Below are 21,098 nucleotides of genomic sequence, written 5' to 3'. Positions count from 1 at the left end.
TTTGTATATGTATGCCAAGACTTTCTCCAGGTCCACCAATTTGGGAGTACAAATAGAATCATAAAATAATAATGCTTTTTCTTGATTGTACTCTACCTACTCAGTATGTCTAAAATCCTGCCCAGGTATGTATTTTTGTAAGGTCCCTGGAATATGTCTCATTTATACCCATGCTCATGTTTCCTTCTCCTCTTCTGTTGCAGATCCTTTTTCATGGCATCCTGGTTGGATTGCTGAACCCAAGAGATCTGACTAACCACTGTGCTCTTGATGAGTACTTCCACTTAGATCTGGCATCTGGGAACAACCACTGTCACCAATGGATATTATATTACTCAAGTTTCAAAATAGCATGATATTCCAAGGTTAAGTGTGTGAAGATCTTTCTTTTTAAACAGCTTGTGGCGTGGGTGCAGGTCCTTGTCAGGCAACGCAGGGTTGTTAAAATCCAGAAAGAAACCTGTTGTGTCTATCTGGCGTGAGAAAGCAAAGGACAAGTTCAGGATGAACTCAGCATCTGGAAAGTAAGTGGGGGAAGATCCTACAGACGAGTTTATATACATCTTGTGTATAAACTCTGCTCAAGTCTCTAGCTGACCTCTGAATTATGGATATGCTGGGTAGATTCTAAACAGCTTAGTTTCTAAGCTGGCTAAAATAGCTGAACTGAGATTGCAGAGTTTAGAGTTTGAGTTCAGCCATGAAACAAAATATCAGTACTTTTCAATGAAACGTAACAGAATCCAGAGTCTCCACAAGGTGTTATTCACAGTGCTCAGAGTATAGTTAAATTTATTAGATGGGAAGAAACAGGAAATTGTCACCCATACTTAAAGAACTTAAAGAGAAAAGGCAATCAATGGAGACCAACTTCAGCATGACCCAGATTTGGAACTAGCAGGCACAGATCTTAAGCATTCATTAAAACTATGCTAAAAACTATAGAGGAAAATATAAGGGACAGGGCAATGGCGGCTGGCACATGTATTTGTATATAGACACTCTATCCTTCATATAAAATAGCATTCATTATAAAAGTAGTGATGACAGAAAATAGCTTGATATGCACCCTTAAAAGGAGCATTGAATTCAAATTTGTTCTATAAGATATTCATTCATAATGAAGAATCGTTTAAAATGTACCTTGTTCGGTGCTATGAAGACAACAAAAATTAAATTAAAAAGTTACATATGGTTTTTCCATTAGCAGACCTAAGAGTTGACTTGAATCTGAACAACTATAATATAAGGCCCAAAATAATGTGTTTTATAAAAACAGTACTCAAAAGTAGTCTGAAGCCCTAGAGGTAGGCAGATTTATTTCCAGATTTTGGGAGGAGAAGATCTAAAAGTAAGGCTTTAAGATGACGTGACAGATAAGATGGATCTTAATAAAGGCTTAGATTTTTTTTATATGTGGGCATGAAAAAACAAGGGTGAGCATCCAGGTGTACCCAGTAAAGAAAGTTCTAAATATAATGAAATGAAGTAGCTATCTTTGGCTGGAGGGTATAATTTGTGACAAAAGCAACGAGAGAGAATGTGCAAAGAATAGGTGGGTCCAGACTGAAAAATGCTGGACCGAGTAGTTTAGACATGATGCCGAAGATACTAGGGAGCCAATAAAAGACAAGATACAAAAATCCAACAGTATTTCCTTTGAAAACCACAAATGCAAAAGGATTTCCATTATTTATTGTTTGTGATTGTAATCACCTAGTACAAAAGGCAAATGGAGTGGCTCTTATAATTTCAGTGCAGGTCTCTTTAGTCTGTTAAGGATTAAGTTACCACGTGACAGATTTGAGCAAAACAAAAGATAAATGTGCTATAAAATTACTTAACATTTTGGTTAAAAGATATATGTAAGAGCTTATAGTTTCACAAAATATTTCACTGTACTATTAAAAAGAGTCTACCCCTGCCACTTCTTGGAATAGGTGTGAGGCAAATTGAATTTCATCTTTCCAAATGAAAACCAATGCATAAAATACAAATTGCAATTAAATTATATGTTGCTAAGCTTATCTGCTAATATTTTCAGGTAAGCAAATATTTCTTTCCTAAGACCCTTTCTGCAGCCTTTTCTGATGAAAAAATTCAGAAGATTAACTATCAGGCAGTTGTAAAATTACATTGACATTTTAAAAATATTAATAATAAAGACAAAGCATGAAAAAATATTTTAAAGCCTAATGTTAGGTAGGAAAACAAATCCTTTGTGGGTAATGTGTTTTTACAGTATTTCAATGGGAATATTTTGGGTTTTTGGAATGTCAGAATATAATATTACCAGAGTATCTCAAAACAGGAAGGACAATGGAATTTTATGTCTTTGCTCTCATAATGCTTATTTTATCCTTCACATTACAGCTAATGGCCTCAAGGAAAAGAGCATACACATGTAGCCATGCACACATTTTATTACATGCAATAAGTGAGTTATTATGTGATACTTTTTGACTTCAGATAGCTAATGCAGCACTCATTTTTTTCCCCTAAATTTGTTTTGTGGCATGGAATGGTGTCTAAGTAGCCCTCCTGAGATAATCTATATTGATATATACATAAATGTTCCATATATTCTGCAAGTTCATATAGTGCATTTTGTTTAGAACATTCCCTCCAATGGTCTTAGGTAATGTTCTATGGAAATGTCTCATTGAAGATGTGAGTCACTTTCTCAAGATAAAGTTGTCCTTGTAAATGATCCCATTGCTTACCAAAAAAAAAAAAAAGTGTGTGTGGGGAGGTGGAAAAACCGTGATTTTTTTTTCCTTCTGAAAGGGAAAATAACCCAACAAATTTTGGTCTTACCATTTCATTTCCTCTTACTTGCTGGTTTTATGTTATTAATATATTTTAAAGTTTACTACTTAATCAAGATCAGGAAGGCTAATGAACTTAATATATTTCCATGCACTGACAATCAAATTGTGATCATAAAATGCCAGATGGCACACTCATTATAAAAACAGTGTGCTCACTTTTGTTTTGTTTTGTTTTTTTTGTCTTGCTTTGGGTTTCCTGGTAGGTGCTTTGTTCTATGACTTTGGAATTTTTGCAGTTATCCTTGGTATCTCTCTCTAGCACTCGCATAAAATCATTTATACCCAAGTCTCCTGAGATCCAAGCTCAAATATGTCTCTCTCTTATTAAACCGTCTCATATTGCTCTCTTTATTAAACCAGCTCTTTTTATTTTATAGGATTCTTTTCACTAAAAACCATACAATAAAAAAGGGCTTAAAATTACAACTTGACCCCAATTCATGATCAATATAAAGAAATATAGGCATCCTTGAACTCGTTATATTGCTTTCTACTCATGTTGTTACTGTTTACTCTAAATATGCTCAAGAGCACTTCTAGCAACAGTATTTAATAGCATATGACCAATCTTCTATTACTTGGTTCTCACACAAAGTTATAAGATTGTATGAATAACATACAGAATGGTGCCAACAAAATTGTCTTTTTTACAATCTGACCAGTGATTAAACACAGGCAACTTGCTGCTTCATCCAGCTTCTGTTCCTTGTACACTGATTGAGAAGGTCTTATAACACCTAGAATTTTGGACTTACGTGCTCAAACATTAGACGGTGCTAGTCCGACTGCTTTCAATGCTTAGGTCAAGAAACCAATAAATACTTCCCATCCTCTCCTTTTCACACACCCTGTGTCCAACATGCCTTTAAAACAGGGTCAAATCTGTGACCCTCTCTGATTTACGTCTGTGAGTTATCAAACGCTAACTGGCCTATAGCTGCTTGTGTAAAACAATCTGTTACACAAGCACCTCAGTTTTCCCTGAATGAAAATGTTAGTCCATGAGCTCATCTTCTGAAGGATGTAAGGAACTTGAAGAGGTATCTCAGTTTATCCATCAGCATCTCCCTGAAATGATCTCCCATAAAGAAATAGAAGACAGGGTTGATGACACTGTTCAGAAAGGCCAACGGCCGAGTCACAATGTACAAGGAGTTGATGGTGGCCTTAGTGCATGGGGTCTGCTTCCAGATCCCCCAGCGTGAAGCAATCCTCACGTTTCGCATGATGTGATAGGGAGTAAAAAGCACGGAGAAGATCACAACTGCCATGATGATTAAGGTGAGAGGCTTCTCAAGGGGCAAAGCAGTAGAGAGCTGCCTGCTCCTATGCTTCAGGAAGACACCAATCTTGAAATAAAAGAAGCACATCACAAAAAGAGGAATGAGGAACCCCAAGAAGGTTAGACATATGCTGTAAATGAGGACGTTACTGGGGTCTCCAGAACTTGCATAATCAGTACAGTTGGTGTGTTTGGAAGCTACAACAGGATTTATAAGAGAAAGCATGGGCAGGAGCTCTAAGGTTACTAAACCCCAAATGGCCGAAGAGATTAAAACAGCAAACTTTTTCTTTTGTAGGAAGTGTTCCCGGAACGGATACTTCATGAGCATGTATCGATCAATGCTGATAAAAGTGAGGAAAAGAATGCTGGTGTAGAGGTTAGCATGTAGTACATATCGGTTGCTTATGCAGAGCACATCCCCATATGTCCATTTTCCCTGGGCATATTGTCTCATCAGCATGGGGAGGGTACACAAAAAAGCCAAGTCACAGATAGAGAGATTAAAGAGATAGATGTTACTGCTGTTCCAGTTCTTCAGGCAGAAGATGTAGCCAAAAACAACAGCAGTATTCCCAAGGATTCCTACAATAAACTCAAACCCGTAAAAAATGGAAAGGTAGTACTTTTCCAGAGCAGCCTCCACTGCCTGCCAGTTTTCACAAGTTGCATTCCATGCCTAAAGAAGAGAGAGAGAAAATATAAGGATGAATCACTAGACTACGACTGAAGATAAAACTGCAGAACTTCAGCAGCATCAACATCATCATCAAATAACACTTAAAAGTTGAACTGCAGAGAGTTGGTTACGTTAGTAAGGAGTGCATATGTATACAAACATAATCATGTACATATATATCACTAATATATTATTTCAACAAATATTTATTGAGTTCCTTTGAACTATGTGCTAGACACGGGATGACAGCCATGAGTAAAACAAAGCTCCTCATCTCAAATAATTTATACTCTCGGGAAAAATCAGGAAATAAATAAGTGCATATCAGATAATGATAAAGAGTATCAAACATAAAGAAAAGCACATGCAAAGGCGCAGACGTGGAAACATGCATAGAGGACTTGACAAACACAAGGAGGCCAAGAGAAAGTGCAGTGAAGTAAGTGAAGAGTCAAGTTCAATGTGTGTCTTCAGGATTGACTGTGGTCCCTAGCATATCACAGTTGTTCAACAAATCCTCTGAGTTAAATTTAGTTGAACCATAACCTAGAAGAGGAAACAGGAATTCTTATAACTCTAGTCTTGCAATATTAATAGCTTTGATTATGTTTTCATATTGACAAAGGATTATGCTTGTTGTTTTAAGTTTATAAAACACAACGCCAGTTTTTAAAAATTTTTTGCAACAAGACAACATATTTATTGACATGATATATGCCCAGCACATCACAAATATTATCTCTAATTTTCAGAAGAATCCATTTATCTCAATCCCACTTCCATCCTACTAGACATGAGAACAACCTGGGTTGAAGAATTAAATTACTAATCACAGGTCACCAAATGCCAGAGCCAGAATTTGACCTTCAGCCTATTGCACCACACGCAGTGATCCTTCACTACATACTTCAGCATGCTTGTTACGGGATGGACTGTGCTCCCCACAAATTCCTATGGTGAGGCCCCAAAGCCCAGTACCTCAGAATTTAACCATATTTGGAGCTGGACCTTAAAAGAAGTAATTAAGGTTACATGAGATCATATATATTTGTGTCCATATATGATGAGAAAGAGACGGCAGGGATGCATGCACATAGAGGAAAGGCCATGTGAGGACATAGTCAGAAGACAGCCATCTGCAAGCCAAAGAAAGAGGCCTCAAGAGAAACCAAACCTGCCAACACCTTGATCTCGGATTTCTACCCTCTAGAACTGTGAGAAAATAAGTTTCTGTTGTTTAAGCCACCCAGTCCAAAACATTTTGTTATGGCAGACCTAGCAACAAATATAGTGCTCAAAATAGTATTCTTAACATTTAATAGAATCTGTACAACTCCAGTGTTAAAACATGATTTTAAAAATTTAAAATATGAAGCTGAAAATATTAGTAATAACAATACCAGTGGCCACTATTTACTGAAAACTTATAGTGTACTAGGCACTGTGCTCACCACTTTCCGAGGATGATCTCATTTAATACAGTGACATAAGGGACTGGGGATTGTTATTACTTTCACTTTATACACAAAGTCAGTGAGTCTTGAAAGGTCATACATTTAGTAATAGACCACAATCATAGCCCCTTCTGAATAGGGGCCATGAAAATAAGCAATCTGATTCATTCAAACTTCAAAAGTCTTGCTCATCTGCCACTTTCTCTCTTTAAAGAGGCAAGATTATTTGTGGTCGGATAGACTATTTAAAGAATTGAATTTCTTAAAAATGTACTGGATTGCCATTTTGAAATATTAAATCCTACTTATTTCTAGTAAGAAACAAGCAAGGTTGAAAATAAAATTTTCTAAAAATTTCCTATCAAATAGGCCTCAGAGTGTTAGTTGCAATCAAATGATTCTCTTAGTATAGTATTTTGGTAAATAGAGCAAAATAAGAACAAATGCATCTGAACTGCCTCTTCTGGGACGCATGCAAACATTGAGCAGAATTTTCTGTAATGAAGGCATCTGGAGAACTTTTATTGATTTTTGTCAAATTCAAATGTTTTATTTCAGTTGAAGATCACTGCTACTTTTTTTTTTTTTGGCTGTGCCACGAGGCTTCCGGAATCTTAGTTCCTCAACCAGGGATTGATCCGAGCTCCCCTCAGGTGAAAGCACCGAGTCCTAACCACTGGACTGCTAGGGAGTTCCCAAGATCGCTGCTACTTTGAGAGTGTTTTATTTACAAAAATAATTCATGGAATTGTAGATATGATAAATGCAATATTTTGATAAGTTATTTTTAATCACTTACTTTAAAACATCCTAAATTCCTCTGAGATTCCTCTAAATTCCTCTCCTCAAGGCTTTCCATGGCAACCTGCCACAAAGTCCAACACTAGAAGAAGCTAGATCGGAACTTCCTCAGGCAGCAGACACATTGAACGATGCTGAAGAACCAAGCAAATTGGTTTCACTCTGTGTTTGACGTTATGTGATTCTACTGCTCTCTCACATTGCCCGCGACTTATTACATTTTTAATTGTCATACCTTTCCAATTTTTTTAAACCTCTGTCCTACTCATCATGGATGAGTTTTGCCTACAAATCCCTGAGACAGAGCCCGTCCACTGGGTGTCCACTCTCTGGTTCCTTCCTCCGTTACTGTCCTCTCCTCCTTCCTTCCTGTGACAACAGAGAATATCTATTCCTCTGGGCTTACTCCAGATCCAACTCATTCCCAAATTCTCAAGATTCCTACACGTTATCCGTCTTGTCTCTTTACTGTCTCTTCAGCTTCCCCACCTCAACTGCATCCTTTTGATCAGCATTTAGACAGTCTCATCTTGTCAGTCTTAAAAACAAGACATAGGAGACCTTCAAGATGGTGGAAGAGTAAGACGTAGTGATCACCTTCCTCCCCATAAATACATCAGAAATACATCTACACGTGGAACACCTCCTACAGAACACCTACTGAACGCTGGCAGAAAACCTCAGACCTCCCAAAAGGCAAGAAACTCCCCACGTACCTGGGTAGGGCAAAAGAAAAAAAGAATAAACAGAGACAAAAGAATAGGGACGAGACCTGCACCAGTGGGAGGGAGCTGTGAAGGAGGAAAGGTTTCCCCGCACTAGAAGGCCCTTCACGGGTGGAGACTGCGGGTGGCGGAGGGGGGAAGCTTCGGAGCTGTGGAAGAGAGCGCAGCAACAGTGGTGCAGAGGGCAAAGCGGAGAGATTCCCACACAGAGGATCGGTGCCGACCGGCACTCACCAGCCCGAGAAGCTTGTCTGCTCACCCGCCAGGGCGTGCGGGGCTGGGAGCTGAGGCTCGGGCTTCGGAGGTCGGATCCCAGGGATAGGACTGGGGTTGGCTGCATGAACACAGCCTGAAGGGGGCCAGTGCACCACGGCTAGCTGGGAGGGAGTCCGGGAAAAGGTCTGGAGCTGCCGAAGAGGCAAGAGACCATTGTTTTGGGGTGCGCGAGGAGAGGGCATTCAGAGCACCGCCTAAACAAGTTCCAGAGAAAGGTGCGAGCAGCGGCTATCAGCGCAGACCCCAGAGACGGGCATGAGATGCTAAGGCTTCTGCTGCCACCACCAAGAAGCCTGTGTGCAAGCACAGGTCACTATCCACACCTCCCCTCCGGGGAGCCTGTGCAGCCCACCACTGCCAGGGTCCCGGGATCCAGGGACAACTTCCGCAGGAGAACGCACGGTGAGCCTCAGGCTGCTGCAACGTCATGCAGGCCTCTGCCGCTGCAGGCCCGCCCCGCATCCGTGCCCTTCCCTCTGGGACAACATTAAATGCACCAACATTTGAATTATAGGGGTCCCAGAAGAAGAGGAGAAAAAGAAAGGGACTGAGAAAATATTTGAAGAGATTATAGTTGAAAACTTCCCTAGTATGGGAAAGGAAATAAGTCCAGGAAGCACAGAGAGTCTCATACAGGATAAATCCAAGGAGAAATACTCCAAGACACATATTAATCAAACTGTCAAAAATTACAAAGAAAACATATTAAAAGCAGCAAGGGAAAAACAACAAATAACACACAAGGGAATCCCCATAAGGTTAACAGCTGATCTCTCAGCAGAAACTCTGTAAGCCAGAAGGGAGTGGCAGGACATATTTAAAGTAATGAGAGGGAAAAATATACAACCAAAATTACTCTACCCAGCAAGGATCTCATTCAGATTTGATGGAGAAATTAAAATCTTTACAGACAAACAAAAGCTAAGAGAATTCAGCATCACCAAACCAGCTTCACAACAAATGCTAAAGGAACTTCTCTAGGCAGGAAACACAAGAGAAGGAAAAGACCTACAATAACAAACCCAAAACAATTAAGAAAATGGTAATTGGAACATACACATTGATAATTACCTAAATGTAAATGGATTAAGCTCTACAACCAAAAGACATAGACTAGCTGAATGGATACAAAACCTAGACCCATATATATGCTGTCTACAAGAGACCCACTTCAGACCTAGGGACACATACAGACTGAAAGTGAAGGGCTTTTAAAAGATATTCCATGCAAATGGACATCAAAAGAAAGCTGGAGTAGCAATTCTCATATCAGGCTAAATAGACTTTAAAATAAAGACTATTACAAGAGACAGAGAAGGACACTACATAATGATCAAGGAATCAATCCAAGAAGATATAACAATGGTAAATATTTAGGCACTCAATAGGAGCACCTCAATACATAAGGCAAATGCTAACAGCCGTAAAAGGGGAAATCGACAGTAACACAATCATAGTAGGGGACTTTAACACCCCACATTCACCAATGGACAGATCATCCAAAGTGAAAATAAATATGGAAACACAAGCTTTAAATGATATATTAAACAAGGTGGAGTTAATTGATAGTTATAGGACATTCCATCCAAAACAACAGAATACACTTTCTTCTCAGGTGTTCATGGACCATTTTCCAGGATAGATCATATCTTGGGTCACAAATCAAGCCTTGGTAAATTTAAGAAAATTGAAATCGTATCAAGTATCTTTTCCGACCACAACACCATGAGACGAGATTTCAATTACAGGAAAAAATCTGTAAAACATACAAACACATGGAGGCTAAACAATACACTACTTAATAACCAAGACATCACTGGAGAAATCAAAAAATACCTAGAAAAAAATGACAGTGAAAACAAGACAACCTAAAACCTACAGGATGCAGCAAAAGCAGTTCTAAGAGGGAAGTTTATGGCAGTACAATCCCACCTCAAGAAACAAGAAACATCTCAAATAAACAACCTAAATTTACACCTAAATCAATTAGAGAAAGAAGAACAAAAAACCCCTAAGTTAGCAGAAGGAAAGAAATCATAAAGATCACATCAGAAATAAATGAAAAAGAAATGAAGGAAAAAATAGCAGTGATTAATAAATCTAAAAGCTGGTTTTTTGAGAAGATAAACAAAATTGATAAACCATTAGCCAGACTCATCAAGAAAAAAAGGGAGAAGACTCAAATCAATAAAATTAGATATGAAAAGAAGTAACAACTGACACTGCAGAAATACAAAGGATCATGAGAGATTACTACAAGCAACTATATGCCAATACAATCGACAACCTGGAAGAAATGGACAAATTCTTAGAAATGCACAACCATCTGAGACTGAAGCAGAAAGAAATAGAAAATATAAACAGACCAATCACAAGCACTGAAATTGCAACTGTGACTAAAAATCTTCCAACAAAAAAAAAGCTCAGGACCAGATGGCTTCACAGGCAAATTCTATTAAACATTTAGAGAAGAGCTAACACCTATCCTTCTCAAACTCTTCCAAAATATAGTAGAGGGAGGAACACTCCCAAACTCATTCTACAAGACCACCATCACCCTGATACCAAAACCAGACAAAGATGTCACAAAGAAAGAAAGCTACAGACCAATATCACTGATGAATATAGACGCAAAAATCCTCAATAAAATACTAGCAAACAGAATCCAGCAGCACATTAAAAGGATCATACACCATGATCAAGTGGGGTATATCCCAAGAATGTAAGGATTCTTCAATATAGGCAAATCAATCAATGTGATACACCATATTAATAAATCGAAGGAAAAAAACCATATGATAATCTCAATAGATGCAGAAAAATCTTTTGACAAAATTCAACACCATTTATGATAAAAACCCTCCAGAAAGTAGGCATAGAGGGAACTTACCTCAACATAATAAAGGGCATATATGACAAACCCACAGCCAACATCATTCTCAATGGGAAATACTGATACCATTTCCACTGAGATCAGGAACAAGACAAGGTTGCAGGACAGGAATAAAGACGCAGACGTAGAGAATGGACTTGAGGACACAGAGAGGAGAAAGGGTAAGCTGGGACGAAGCGATAGAGTTGCACGGAATTCTATATACTACCAAATGTAAAACAGGTAGCTAGTGGGAAGCAGCTGCATAGCACAGGGAGATCAGCTCAGTGCTTTATGACCACCTGGGGTGGGATAGGGAAGGTGGGAGGGAGACGCAAGAGGGAGGAGATATGGGGATATATGTATATGTATAGCTGATTCTCGTTGTTATAAAGCAGAAACTAACACACCATTGTAAAGCAATTATACTCCAATAAAGAGCTTAATAAATAAATAAATATATAAATAAATAAATATATAAATAAATAAAAAGATCATAAAAAGTGAAGCAAATTGTTTAGACTTGCTGAGACAGGCAACAGGGAACCACTAGGTGGTGATGAAAGTGGTATTTTAAGATTAGTCTGAGAGCAGAATGGATTAATGGGGAGAGACCTCAGTCAGAGGCCATGTGGTGGCCGAATTTCTAGAAATGAGCTAGCAAGCCATGAAAAGATGTGGAGGAACCTTAAATGCATATTACCAAGTGAAAGAAGCCAATCTGTAAAGGTTATATTCTGTGATTCCAACTCTTTGACATTCTGGAAAACGTAAAACTATAAGGATAATAAAAAGATCAGGGGTTACCAGGGGTTTAGGGGGAGGGAGGGAAGGATGATTAGGTGGAGCACAAAGGATTTTTAGGGCAGTGAAGCTATTTTGTATGATGCTGGAATGGTGGATACTTGTCATTATGCATCATCCAAACCCAGAGAATGTACGACACAAAAAGTGATCTCTAATGTATATCTCTAATGGATCAGTATTGAACTCCTTCTTTATCTAGGCTCTGCCCGGATGATCTCATCCACTTTCTCTCTTTAATGACCATCCACATATCAACCTCTCAATGTTTATCCCAGCACAGACCTGTCTTATAAGCTCTACTGGTTTATACTTATTACCACGGATTGATCTCTCAGAAGTACCTCTACCTCCAGAAATCCTATATAAGCTCTCCAACTTCCTTCTCAGTCTTGCTGTACCTCCACCTAACTCAGTGAATGGCCACACCATTTACCCAGGTGGTCACCTCAGATATCCAAGCAACATCCTTGAAGTCATCTGTTGCTCACCTCCAATAACAACTAAACTATCCATGTCTCGTTGACTATAATGTCTGGATATTTCTCCAATTCACCACTATTGCTCCATCTCCTTCATCACCATTCTAATCCAGGCTACTATCATCTTGGACTATACCATATCCTTCCATGGTCTCCTCACATCTTCTCTGGCCCTCTTTTAATCTACCTTCAACATGATAGCTAAACAATCTTAAAAAAAACTACAATCAAAATTCCAATCATATTACTCTACTCAACCAAAACGTTTCAATAATTTTTTACTGTCTAAGGAATAAAGTCCAAAATTTTTAATGAGACTTCAAGGCCTGCATGGTCTGGCTCCTGGACTCCACTTCAGCCTCACCTGGTATTATTCTCCTCCTTTCTCATCTTTCTTCCTGCTCTTTGAATGCACAGACAACTTTCCTAATGTTCAGTTCATTGAATTTTTCTCTGACATATTCCCCCTATGATCCTTGCTCCATCACATACTCTGTCTTACATCTACAATTCTTTCAGACCTCAGTGTCAGTGTGGGTTTCCCAAGATAGGATCTCTGACGCCCTAGTCTAATTAGCACCCCCTCACCGCCACATTGTATACTTATCTTGCTCTTAGCATTTCTCACAACTTTATCTTACTCACAGTTTACCTTTTACACCTGGTACAGTGACTACCAGGTAAGTAGATGGTCTGTAAATGCTTGCTCAGTGGAAAGAGGAATATAAACACTTGACTGTTTACAAAACATCTTTATAAATGTTTCCTCCAAGGTCAGATAAGTAGTAAATCCACCAAATTAAGCTCCTTGCTCTATTTCCCTATAAAAGATGATGCTGCATATAGTATGACAAATATTCAAAACTGGCAACTGGAGTAGTGATAGCTGTGATTTAGACATATTGTTGTAGAAGGTAAAATTTGATATATATATCTTCTAAGATCAATTTTTTAAATTAAAATTAACAAAAAAATTAGAAATTTACATCTGAAATTAATAAACCTTAGAAAGCTTAGGACATGTACCAAAGTATTAATACTTTTATCCCTAGTGATGAGATTCCAGATAATTTTTATTGTGTCCTTTCTCCTTTTGGTTTATCTGGACTTCCTATTTTTTTCTGCAGATCAGCATGTACAATATTAAAAATTCTTAGGAATACAGCTGAAGGTCAATGGTCTTTTAAAAAATAATAATAGGCTTTAGTTTCTAGCTCACTGGTAATTTTTCAATATTATTTTTTACTCTATTCCCAGCAACTTCCCATTCCACCATTTCTGGAAGTTCTCCCTTCCTTGCCTTCTATGACATGGCAATCTCCTTGTCCTCCTTCCTCTCTCTGTAGACTCTTTTATGGTCTAATCCTTCTTTGCCCAAGTTGTAAATATTGGAGTTTCTCAAGGCTCAGTTCTAGGCAACTCTATTTTGGGAATACTCAAAACTCTGATGCACACACTCAAATGAATATTAAGACAATAGGAAGTCTCATTATGACAAGAAACTTACTTGTTTCATTTTCGTATTTCCTCCTTTTCTAGTCATAATTCTTATCTTTCTGCCTAGTCAGTTCTTAAATGTACTGACTTATGTCAGTAACTTATGTGTAGCCTAAAGCTTTGTCTGCCATAGAAGAAAAATACATCCATGAAGACTTGTATAACTAGAAGCCAGATTACCAATAGCTACCACTCGGGCAGGTAGGGGCCATGTTGATGCCACAGAGAATTCTTCTGCTTTTGAGCCATCCACTGGGATTGAGAGATTAAGGGAGGTAGCAGGGATAAAGAACACCACAACTAGAATAAGGGAAGTGAATGACTAACCATTGTCCTGCTTCGAGTGGTTGCTTCATTCATTTTTTAAAGAATAACTTTTAAAAACACCTGTTATTATGTAACACTCACTCAGAAAAAGCAGATAGGCACAAAAAAAAAAAATCAAAAATTTTTATAACCAACCATTCTTAATATTTGGATACCCTCCTACACTTTGATATATACTTGAATCTATCTTTACAAAAATGATATTATACTCTTTATGATGTTTTATAATCTGCTTTTTTGATACATTTATTTCATTCTTAAAATAATTTTTCTAAGTCCAATATTAGTAATTTGTGGTTTTATAAAGGTAAGCTTGTCTAATATTTGCAAACCAATTTAACCTCACCAGGACCCACAGTTTTTAGATTTCAAATTGGATGATATTTGTAGCTGCATGTGTTTTTAGTGTGGCCATCACAATTCTACAAATTGATGAAGTAAGCTAGTCCTTTAACCAAAATTCCTGTTGAAGAGGAACTTCTCTCATGAAAAATTAATATTTCTCTCCTGCTTTGTAGTGGTTATATTTTTAATTTTTAGGAAATAGAAATCATAATAAATAGGTTATAGCTGATTTGGATTAATTATTTTTAACAGTTTTTTCCTTTAGATATTGGCAATTAAAGTGAATTCTTTAATTATATTTATAAAAATATATCCAAACCTGTTAGAGGTATTAAACTATAAATAATATTCAACTTACTTACATAAGCAGATCAGTAGTTCTCATTTTTAATTTAGGAATAATGTTTCTTTCACTTTAATTGTATTCAGCCTTTTAAAAATGAACATTTTTAAAACTTAACTTTAAAAATATGTTTGATAGTCTGTTAGCTTTTAAACTGCTTTTTCTTATAATCATCACAATTAAACAAAGAACATTTATAAAATTTTAATTCTTAACTACAAGTTTATATAGCAATGAGTAATTTATAAACAAATTAATTTTTCATTGATAAACTGAATGAAAATATTTACACTAAAAATATACCATCATTTAATATTGATGACTTCGTTTTTAATATATTTTTATATATTCCAAAAATTACACCAGAAATCAAGATATTAAAAAGTGATAGTATGGTATCAACTTGTGTGTTAATGAAGTTCTTTAAAAGTACTTCACCAATTATTAAAAGTTCTGAAAGGTGTAATAGCAATAGTTTCTGCAATTTTCTTTTTTTCCTTGGTGAACTATATATATTCTTGAATAATGTAATTTTTACAAACATAAATGCTAAATTTCATTTCTGGAATGTCTTAAAATTTCCTCTAACACATTATTTTCTGAACATGCAAATATTATAGACTAGATTCTTTCATCTGATTTAGAAACTTTAAATTACATTCTATAAGTAGTTATATGTATTTAAGTAAATCCAATTACTCTTTTTGTTGAAATATCAGTTACCAAGACATTAGTAAATAAAATTAATTTAATAAAATTAATTTAATAAAATTTATAAAATAAATTATAAAGTAAATTTAGTACTTAATAAAATAAATTTAGTATTTGGTAATAAAATAAATTTAGTATTAAATTTAATACAATAAATTTAATATTTATTAATGAAATAAAATTAATAAAATAAATTATTTTATTAAAATAATAAAATAAATTTAGTATTTGGCAATTAAAACAAGACAAAATTTGGTAAAAAATAAATGAGGAAACAACTATGACTTCCTTTCTTTTGCTGTTCTACATGTACTTACAAATGACAGTTCAGACAGTTCATTGAAACATTACTTAAAACCTTAATTGTTCACAGGACACTTTTAAAAGAAACCCTTAACTATTGGGAGGTCTAGCATTACTTTATATACCTGACAACATAAGTTGCATCAGAGCTTACCATTGTGTCAGAAGGCCCTGATCCCTTGACAGAAATTCTTTACCAGCCACTTGACACAGCTTCTGACCCAGTGCTGTGCTGCTGGCCGTAGTTAGTGCAGACTGATTTGCATATCATGCAGCCAAGATTAATAATTCAAAAGTCCAGGAGAAATTTCTTCAGTCAAGCCTCCAAGTCAGATGTTCATGTAAGCGAATTTCCTGAGAAGTTTAGACACAAAACAAATGACTCATTTCATGGGAAACACATTTCACATATAGGTTTTAAAAAGACTGCTGTTGAAATTATTCCATTCACTAGCAAAACAACAGAGAAACACTCATTATTTCCATGTTCATTTGCATATTTAAATAATAAGAAAAGGTAAAGCACTGTTTGTGTTGGGTTTACAATTGCTTCTCTTTTTTCTTCATTTTTCAAATTCGCAAATTTTGGCAAATTCTGTATTGGGCATATAATAGCTAAACAGCTGTTTTCAACAAATTTGAGGGAACTATAAAACTGAAATTTTGGAGGCAAAGCTGAATATATGCTGTCAGTGTACTATCAAAAGGGATACTAGAGCTTAAGGTATTTCCCATTTTATTTTCAGTGATTAAAAACAAGAGACATATAAAAAATACATCAGGTAGCTAGGGATTAGGGAGAGAGGTGGCAGTTAAGTAAGATAACCTCAATAGAAGACAATTTATGCATCCCAATCAATGCTCTGCATAACACCTGGAAACACATAACCACCACTTCAAACAGGAAACACACCTGGCTTTTTCTGAGGATTATATTAGATTTATACTCAAGTAAACACTCAGTCTGCTTGATTTGAAGCATTGGGATGATGCTGAAAAAGTTCCTAATTGTGCAGGCAGTAGTAATTTAATATGAATGCCATAAAAGTTGAATGTTCAATTGGCAGTGACAGACAGAAGCCCCAAAAGAAATTATTGCAGCCAGTCCTCCTAGCCAAGTATTTCCCTTTCTCTGATATACAAGAACTCAAAACTCAGAAACCTAAAAAATATATTTTATAAGTATACACACATATGTATTTATTTACCTATATTATATACTTAAAAGTATATATATACATGAAATACAAGTATACTCATAAATGCATATTTATATGAAATAATGTCTCTATAATTTGTTGAATTCTTGTGATGTGCCAGGTATTGCACTAAGCACCTTTATGTATTGAATACTTATAAAGATCCTCCGAGGTTGTTTATTATTTCTAAAAATTTCTCACTTTACAGATTAAAAAACACTGAGGCTCAGAGAGGTTAATTAACTTTCTCGAGATCACAGAATCAGTAAGGAGAGGGACCTGAGCTAAACCTATGTATTTTGATTCAAACCTGCTCTAATTCTTGATTGCCTCCAATACAGAATGACAATACTTTTGATGTACACCACAGATTGAATCAAAGATCAAAGATTAATGACAGGGGGCTTCCCTGGTGGCGCAGTGGTTGAGAGTCATCCTGCCGATGCAGGGGACACAGGTTCGTGCCCCGGTCCGGGAAGATCCCACGTGCCACGGAGCGGCTGGGCCCGTGAGCCGTGGCCACTGAGCCTGCGCGTCCGGAGCCTGTGCCCGCAACGGGAGAGGCCACAACTGTGAGAGGCCCACATACTGCAAAAAAAAAAAAAAAAAAATTAATGACAACTGGGACTTCCCTGGTGGCACAGTGGTTCAGAATCCACCTGCCAATGCAGGGGACACAGGTTCGGGCCCTGGTCCTGGAAGATCCCACATGCCCGTGGAGCAATTAAGCCCGTGCACCACAACTACTGAGCCTGAGCTCTAGAGCCCTTGAGCCACAACTACTGAGCCCGCGTGCCACAACTACTGAAGCCTGAGCACCTAGAGCCCATGCTCTGCAACAAGAGAAGCCACCACAATGAGAAGCTTGCGCACCACAACAAAGGGTAGCCCCTGCTCGCCACAACTAGAAAAAGCCCGCACACAGAAACGAAGTCCCAATGGAGCCAAAAATAAATAAATAAATTTATTTAAAAAAAAATTAATGACAACTATTTTTCAGAAACGCAACTCATTTCTACCTTTAGAAGGAAGACTAAAAACTATTCTTTGTCTACAACTTTAAAAGTGCAAAAAGCAAAGCATTTGAATGACCAGTGCCAGCCTTACTAATTTTAAACAAATTAACATGGACCCCCAACCAAATGACCAAGATAAATGGATATAGTTTACAGGTTTCTGCCACCATTCTGATGGGAGGCAAGGGTGATTCCCTCTTTGTGGGATAGTGGGAGTTCCCCAGAACTTCCTCTTTCTTCTCCCCACATCCTGACCACTATCTCACTCTGGACCGCTAAGATGAAATCTGGTCTCTGCATCTCCTTTCTCACAGCAGATCTGGTAGCCTTGCTTCCCTCCCAAGTCTTACTTCACCAACGGTCCCATTGCTTCAGGAAGCTCTCATTGCAAAAACTAGAGTAATTCTGAGACAGACTCAATAAGAGGTCTCCAGTGCTTCTGTTCCATTACAAGGCCTTATTGGAGCCTACAATAGGATAGATGTGCTGGGCCAAGGCCAGGTACGGGGTTATGGGCCCTGCTTAGGCCCATGTCATGGGTGTACTACCTTTTAGTCACACAGGGTCTCATGCTCCACAGGACAACATACTTGATTTAATGCTCTACTGTCACATTCTAATTGGAATTCTTAATAACTTTTTAAAATAGGGTCCTCTAATTTTATTTTGCACTGGACTCTGCAAATTATGTAGCAGTCTTGCCTGTGAGAGTACAAACCTCCTAGGAAATATTTCTATTCAGCACTCAAAATTTCAATGGGGACAGTGTTTTGGCTTTTTCTTTTTTCTTTTTTGGTTTTGGTCTTATTTTGTTTTGTTTTAGAAACAATGTGACATGTTGAAATTTACTGGTTGAGGAGAAATGAAACTTTGAAAGCAGTAAGTTTGCAGTATAATTTACTAAGAGGTAATACAGTGTACTGGTTAAGAGCACCAGCTCTGGAGACAAACTTCTTCCTTTCAGACCTTGGCTTCACCACTTACTAGCTCTCAGTTTTCTTATCTGTAAATCAGGCACTATAAGAGTGCCAGTTTCATGGAGTTGTTATGTAGATAGTAGAAGCACATAGTTTATACATATGTAGTATGGGGTATATACTAAGTGCTAAATAAATTCTGGCTATTACAGATATTTGTAATAAATGAGAAGACTTCCTCAGAATGATCATGTCAATCCAATGCCATCAATGTTAGAATATTTGCTGCACAGGAATATCCATTCCAAATGACCTTATAAAAGGAAGCTTGGTGAAAAAAGGTTAGTGAATTCTCACGTGGTTTTGCCTTTTACTCACTGTGCGCTCTGTGAAAATATAACAAAACTTGGTTTCCTTGTTTGGAAAGGGGGCATAATAATTCCTACCCCATAAAACTCATAATGTCCATAATATCAAATGAGATAATATATGAAAATGCAATGAGCTATGAATGCAAGAGCATATAAATATAATATAAACCAGGGGCACCAATCAGGAAATTCAATAAGAAAAAGAAAACAGTGGGAAAGACAATCAAAATATTAATTAAATCCAATGTTAATAACTTTCACTAACGTTTTTTGAGCACTCACTCTGTAACAACACTGTGCTTATTAATTCCTTTAATATACAAAAGAATTTAATGCAGGGGGATTGGATCAAGATGGCAGAGTAGAAGGACGTGTGCTCACTCCCTCTTGAGAGAGCACCAGAATCACAACTAACTGATGAACAATCATCAACAGGAAGACACTGGAACTCACCAAAAAAGATACCCCACAACCAAAGACAAAGGAGAAGCCGCAATGAGACGGTAGGAGGGGTGCAATCACAATAAAATCAAGTCCCATAATGGCTGGGTGGGTGACTCATAAACTGGAAAACAATTAAACCACAGAAGTCCACCCACTGCAGTGAAGGTTCTGAGCCCCACGTCAGGCTTCCCAAGCTGGGGGTCCAGCAATGGGAAGAGGAATTCCTAGAGAATAGGACTTTGAAGTCTAGCAGGATTAGATTGCAGGACTTCGACAGGACTGGGGGAAACAGAGACTCCACTCTTGGAGGGCACACACAAAATAGTGTCCACCTCCGGACCCAGGGGAAGGAGCAGTGACCCCATAGGATAATGAACCAGACCTACCTGCTAGTGTTGGAGGGTCTCCTGCAGAGGCAGGGGTGGCTGTGGCTCACCATGGGGACAAGGAGACTGGTAGCAGAAGTTCTGGGAAGTACTCCTTGGTGTGAGACCTCCCAGAGTGTGTCATTAGCCCCACCAAAGAGCCAGGTAGGCTCCAGGGCTGGGTTGTCTCAGGCCAAACACCCAACAGGGAGGGAACCCAGCCCCACGCAGCAGCAGACCAGCAGATTAGACTTTTACTGATCTCTGCCCACCAGAGCAAAACTCAGTTCAACCCACCTGCAGTCCCTCCCATCAGGAAGCTTGCACAAACCTCTTAGATAGACCCATCCCCCAGAGGGCAGAGAATAGAAGCAAAAAGAACTACAGTCCTGCAGCCTGTGGAAGGAAAACCACATTCACAGAAAGATAGACAAAATGAAAAGGCAGAAGACTTTGTAACAGATGAAGGAACAAGATAAAACCCCAGAAAAACAACAAAATGAAGTGGAGATAGGCAACCTTCCAGAAAAGGAATTCAGAATAATGATACTGAAGATAATCCAGGACCTCACAAAAAGAATGGAGGCAAAGATCCAGAAGATGCAAGAAACGTTTAACAAAGACCTAGAAGAATTAAAGAAAAAACACTTAGAGGATTTAAACAACAAACAAACAGAGATGAACAATACAATAACTGAAATGAAAAATACACTAGAAGGAATCAGTAGCAGAATAACTGAGTCAGAAGAATGGATAAGAGACCTGGAAGACAGAATGGTGGAATTCAATGCCATGGAACAGAATAAAGAAAAAGAATGAAAAGAAATGAAGATAGCTTAAGAGACCTCTGGGACAACATTAAATGCAAGAAATTTCTCATTATAGGGGTTCCAGAAGGAAAAGAGAGAGAAAAAGGACCCGAGAAAATATTTGAAGAGATTATAGTCGAAAACTTCCCTAACATGGGAAAGGAAATAGCCACCCAAGTCCAGGAAGAGCAGAGAGCCCTAGGCAGGATAAACCCAAGGAGAAACATGCCAAGACACACAGTAAT

At 37.7% G+C, this 21,098-nt stretch overlaps 1 protein-coding gene across 1 annotated transcript; it reads right to left on the bottom strand.

The window, feature by feature from the left end:
- Positions 1-3,838: 3,838 nt before the first annotated feature.
- SUCNR1 (succinate receptor 1) lies at positions 3,839-7,107 on the bottom strand. Its single transcript, XM_060010091.1, has 2 exons — positions 7,046-7,107; positions 3,839-4,792 (listed from the first exon to the last, which is right to left on the bottom strand). Exons 1-2 carry the CDS (start codon positions 7,103-7,105, stop codon positions 3,839-3,841), a joined length of 1,014 nt encoding a protein of 337 aa, XP_059866074.1. The 5' UTR covers positions 7,106-7,107.
- Between the last annotated feature and the right edge of the window lie 13,991 nt (positions 7,108-21,098).

The sequence above is a fragment of the Delphinus delphis genome, chromosome 4 (genome assembly GCF_949987515.2).
Source record: "Delphinus delphis chromosome 4, mDelDel1.2, whole genome shotgun sequence".
Taxonomy (NCBI): domain Eukaryota; kingdom Metazoa; phylum Chordata; class Mammalia; order Artiodactyla; family Delphinidae; genus Delphinus; species Delphinus delphis.
This window is presented reverse-complemented; position numbering and strand designations above follow the sequence as displayed.

Coding starts and splice junctions, on each gene's coding strand:
- SUCNR1 (XM_060010091.1), bottom strand. CDS start 7,105: ATGGAAAGCCTTGAGGAGAGGAATTTAGAGGAATCTCAGAGGAATTTA. Junction 4,793..7,045: donor GGAATTTAGGATGTTTTAAA/GTAAGTGATTAA, acceptor TCTCTTCTTTAG/GCATGGAATGCAACTTGTGA.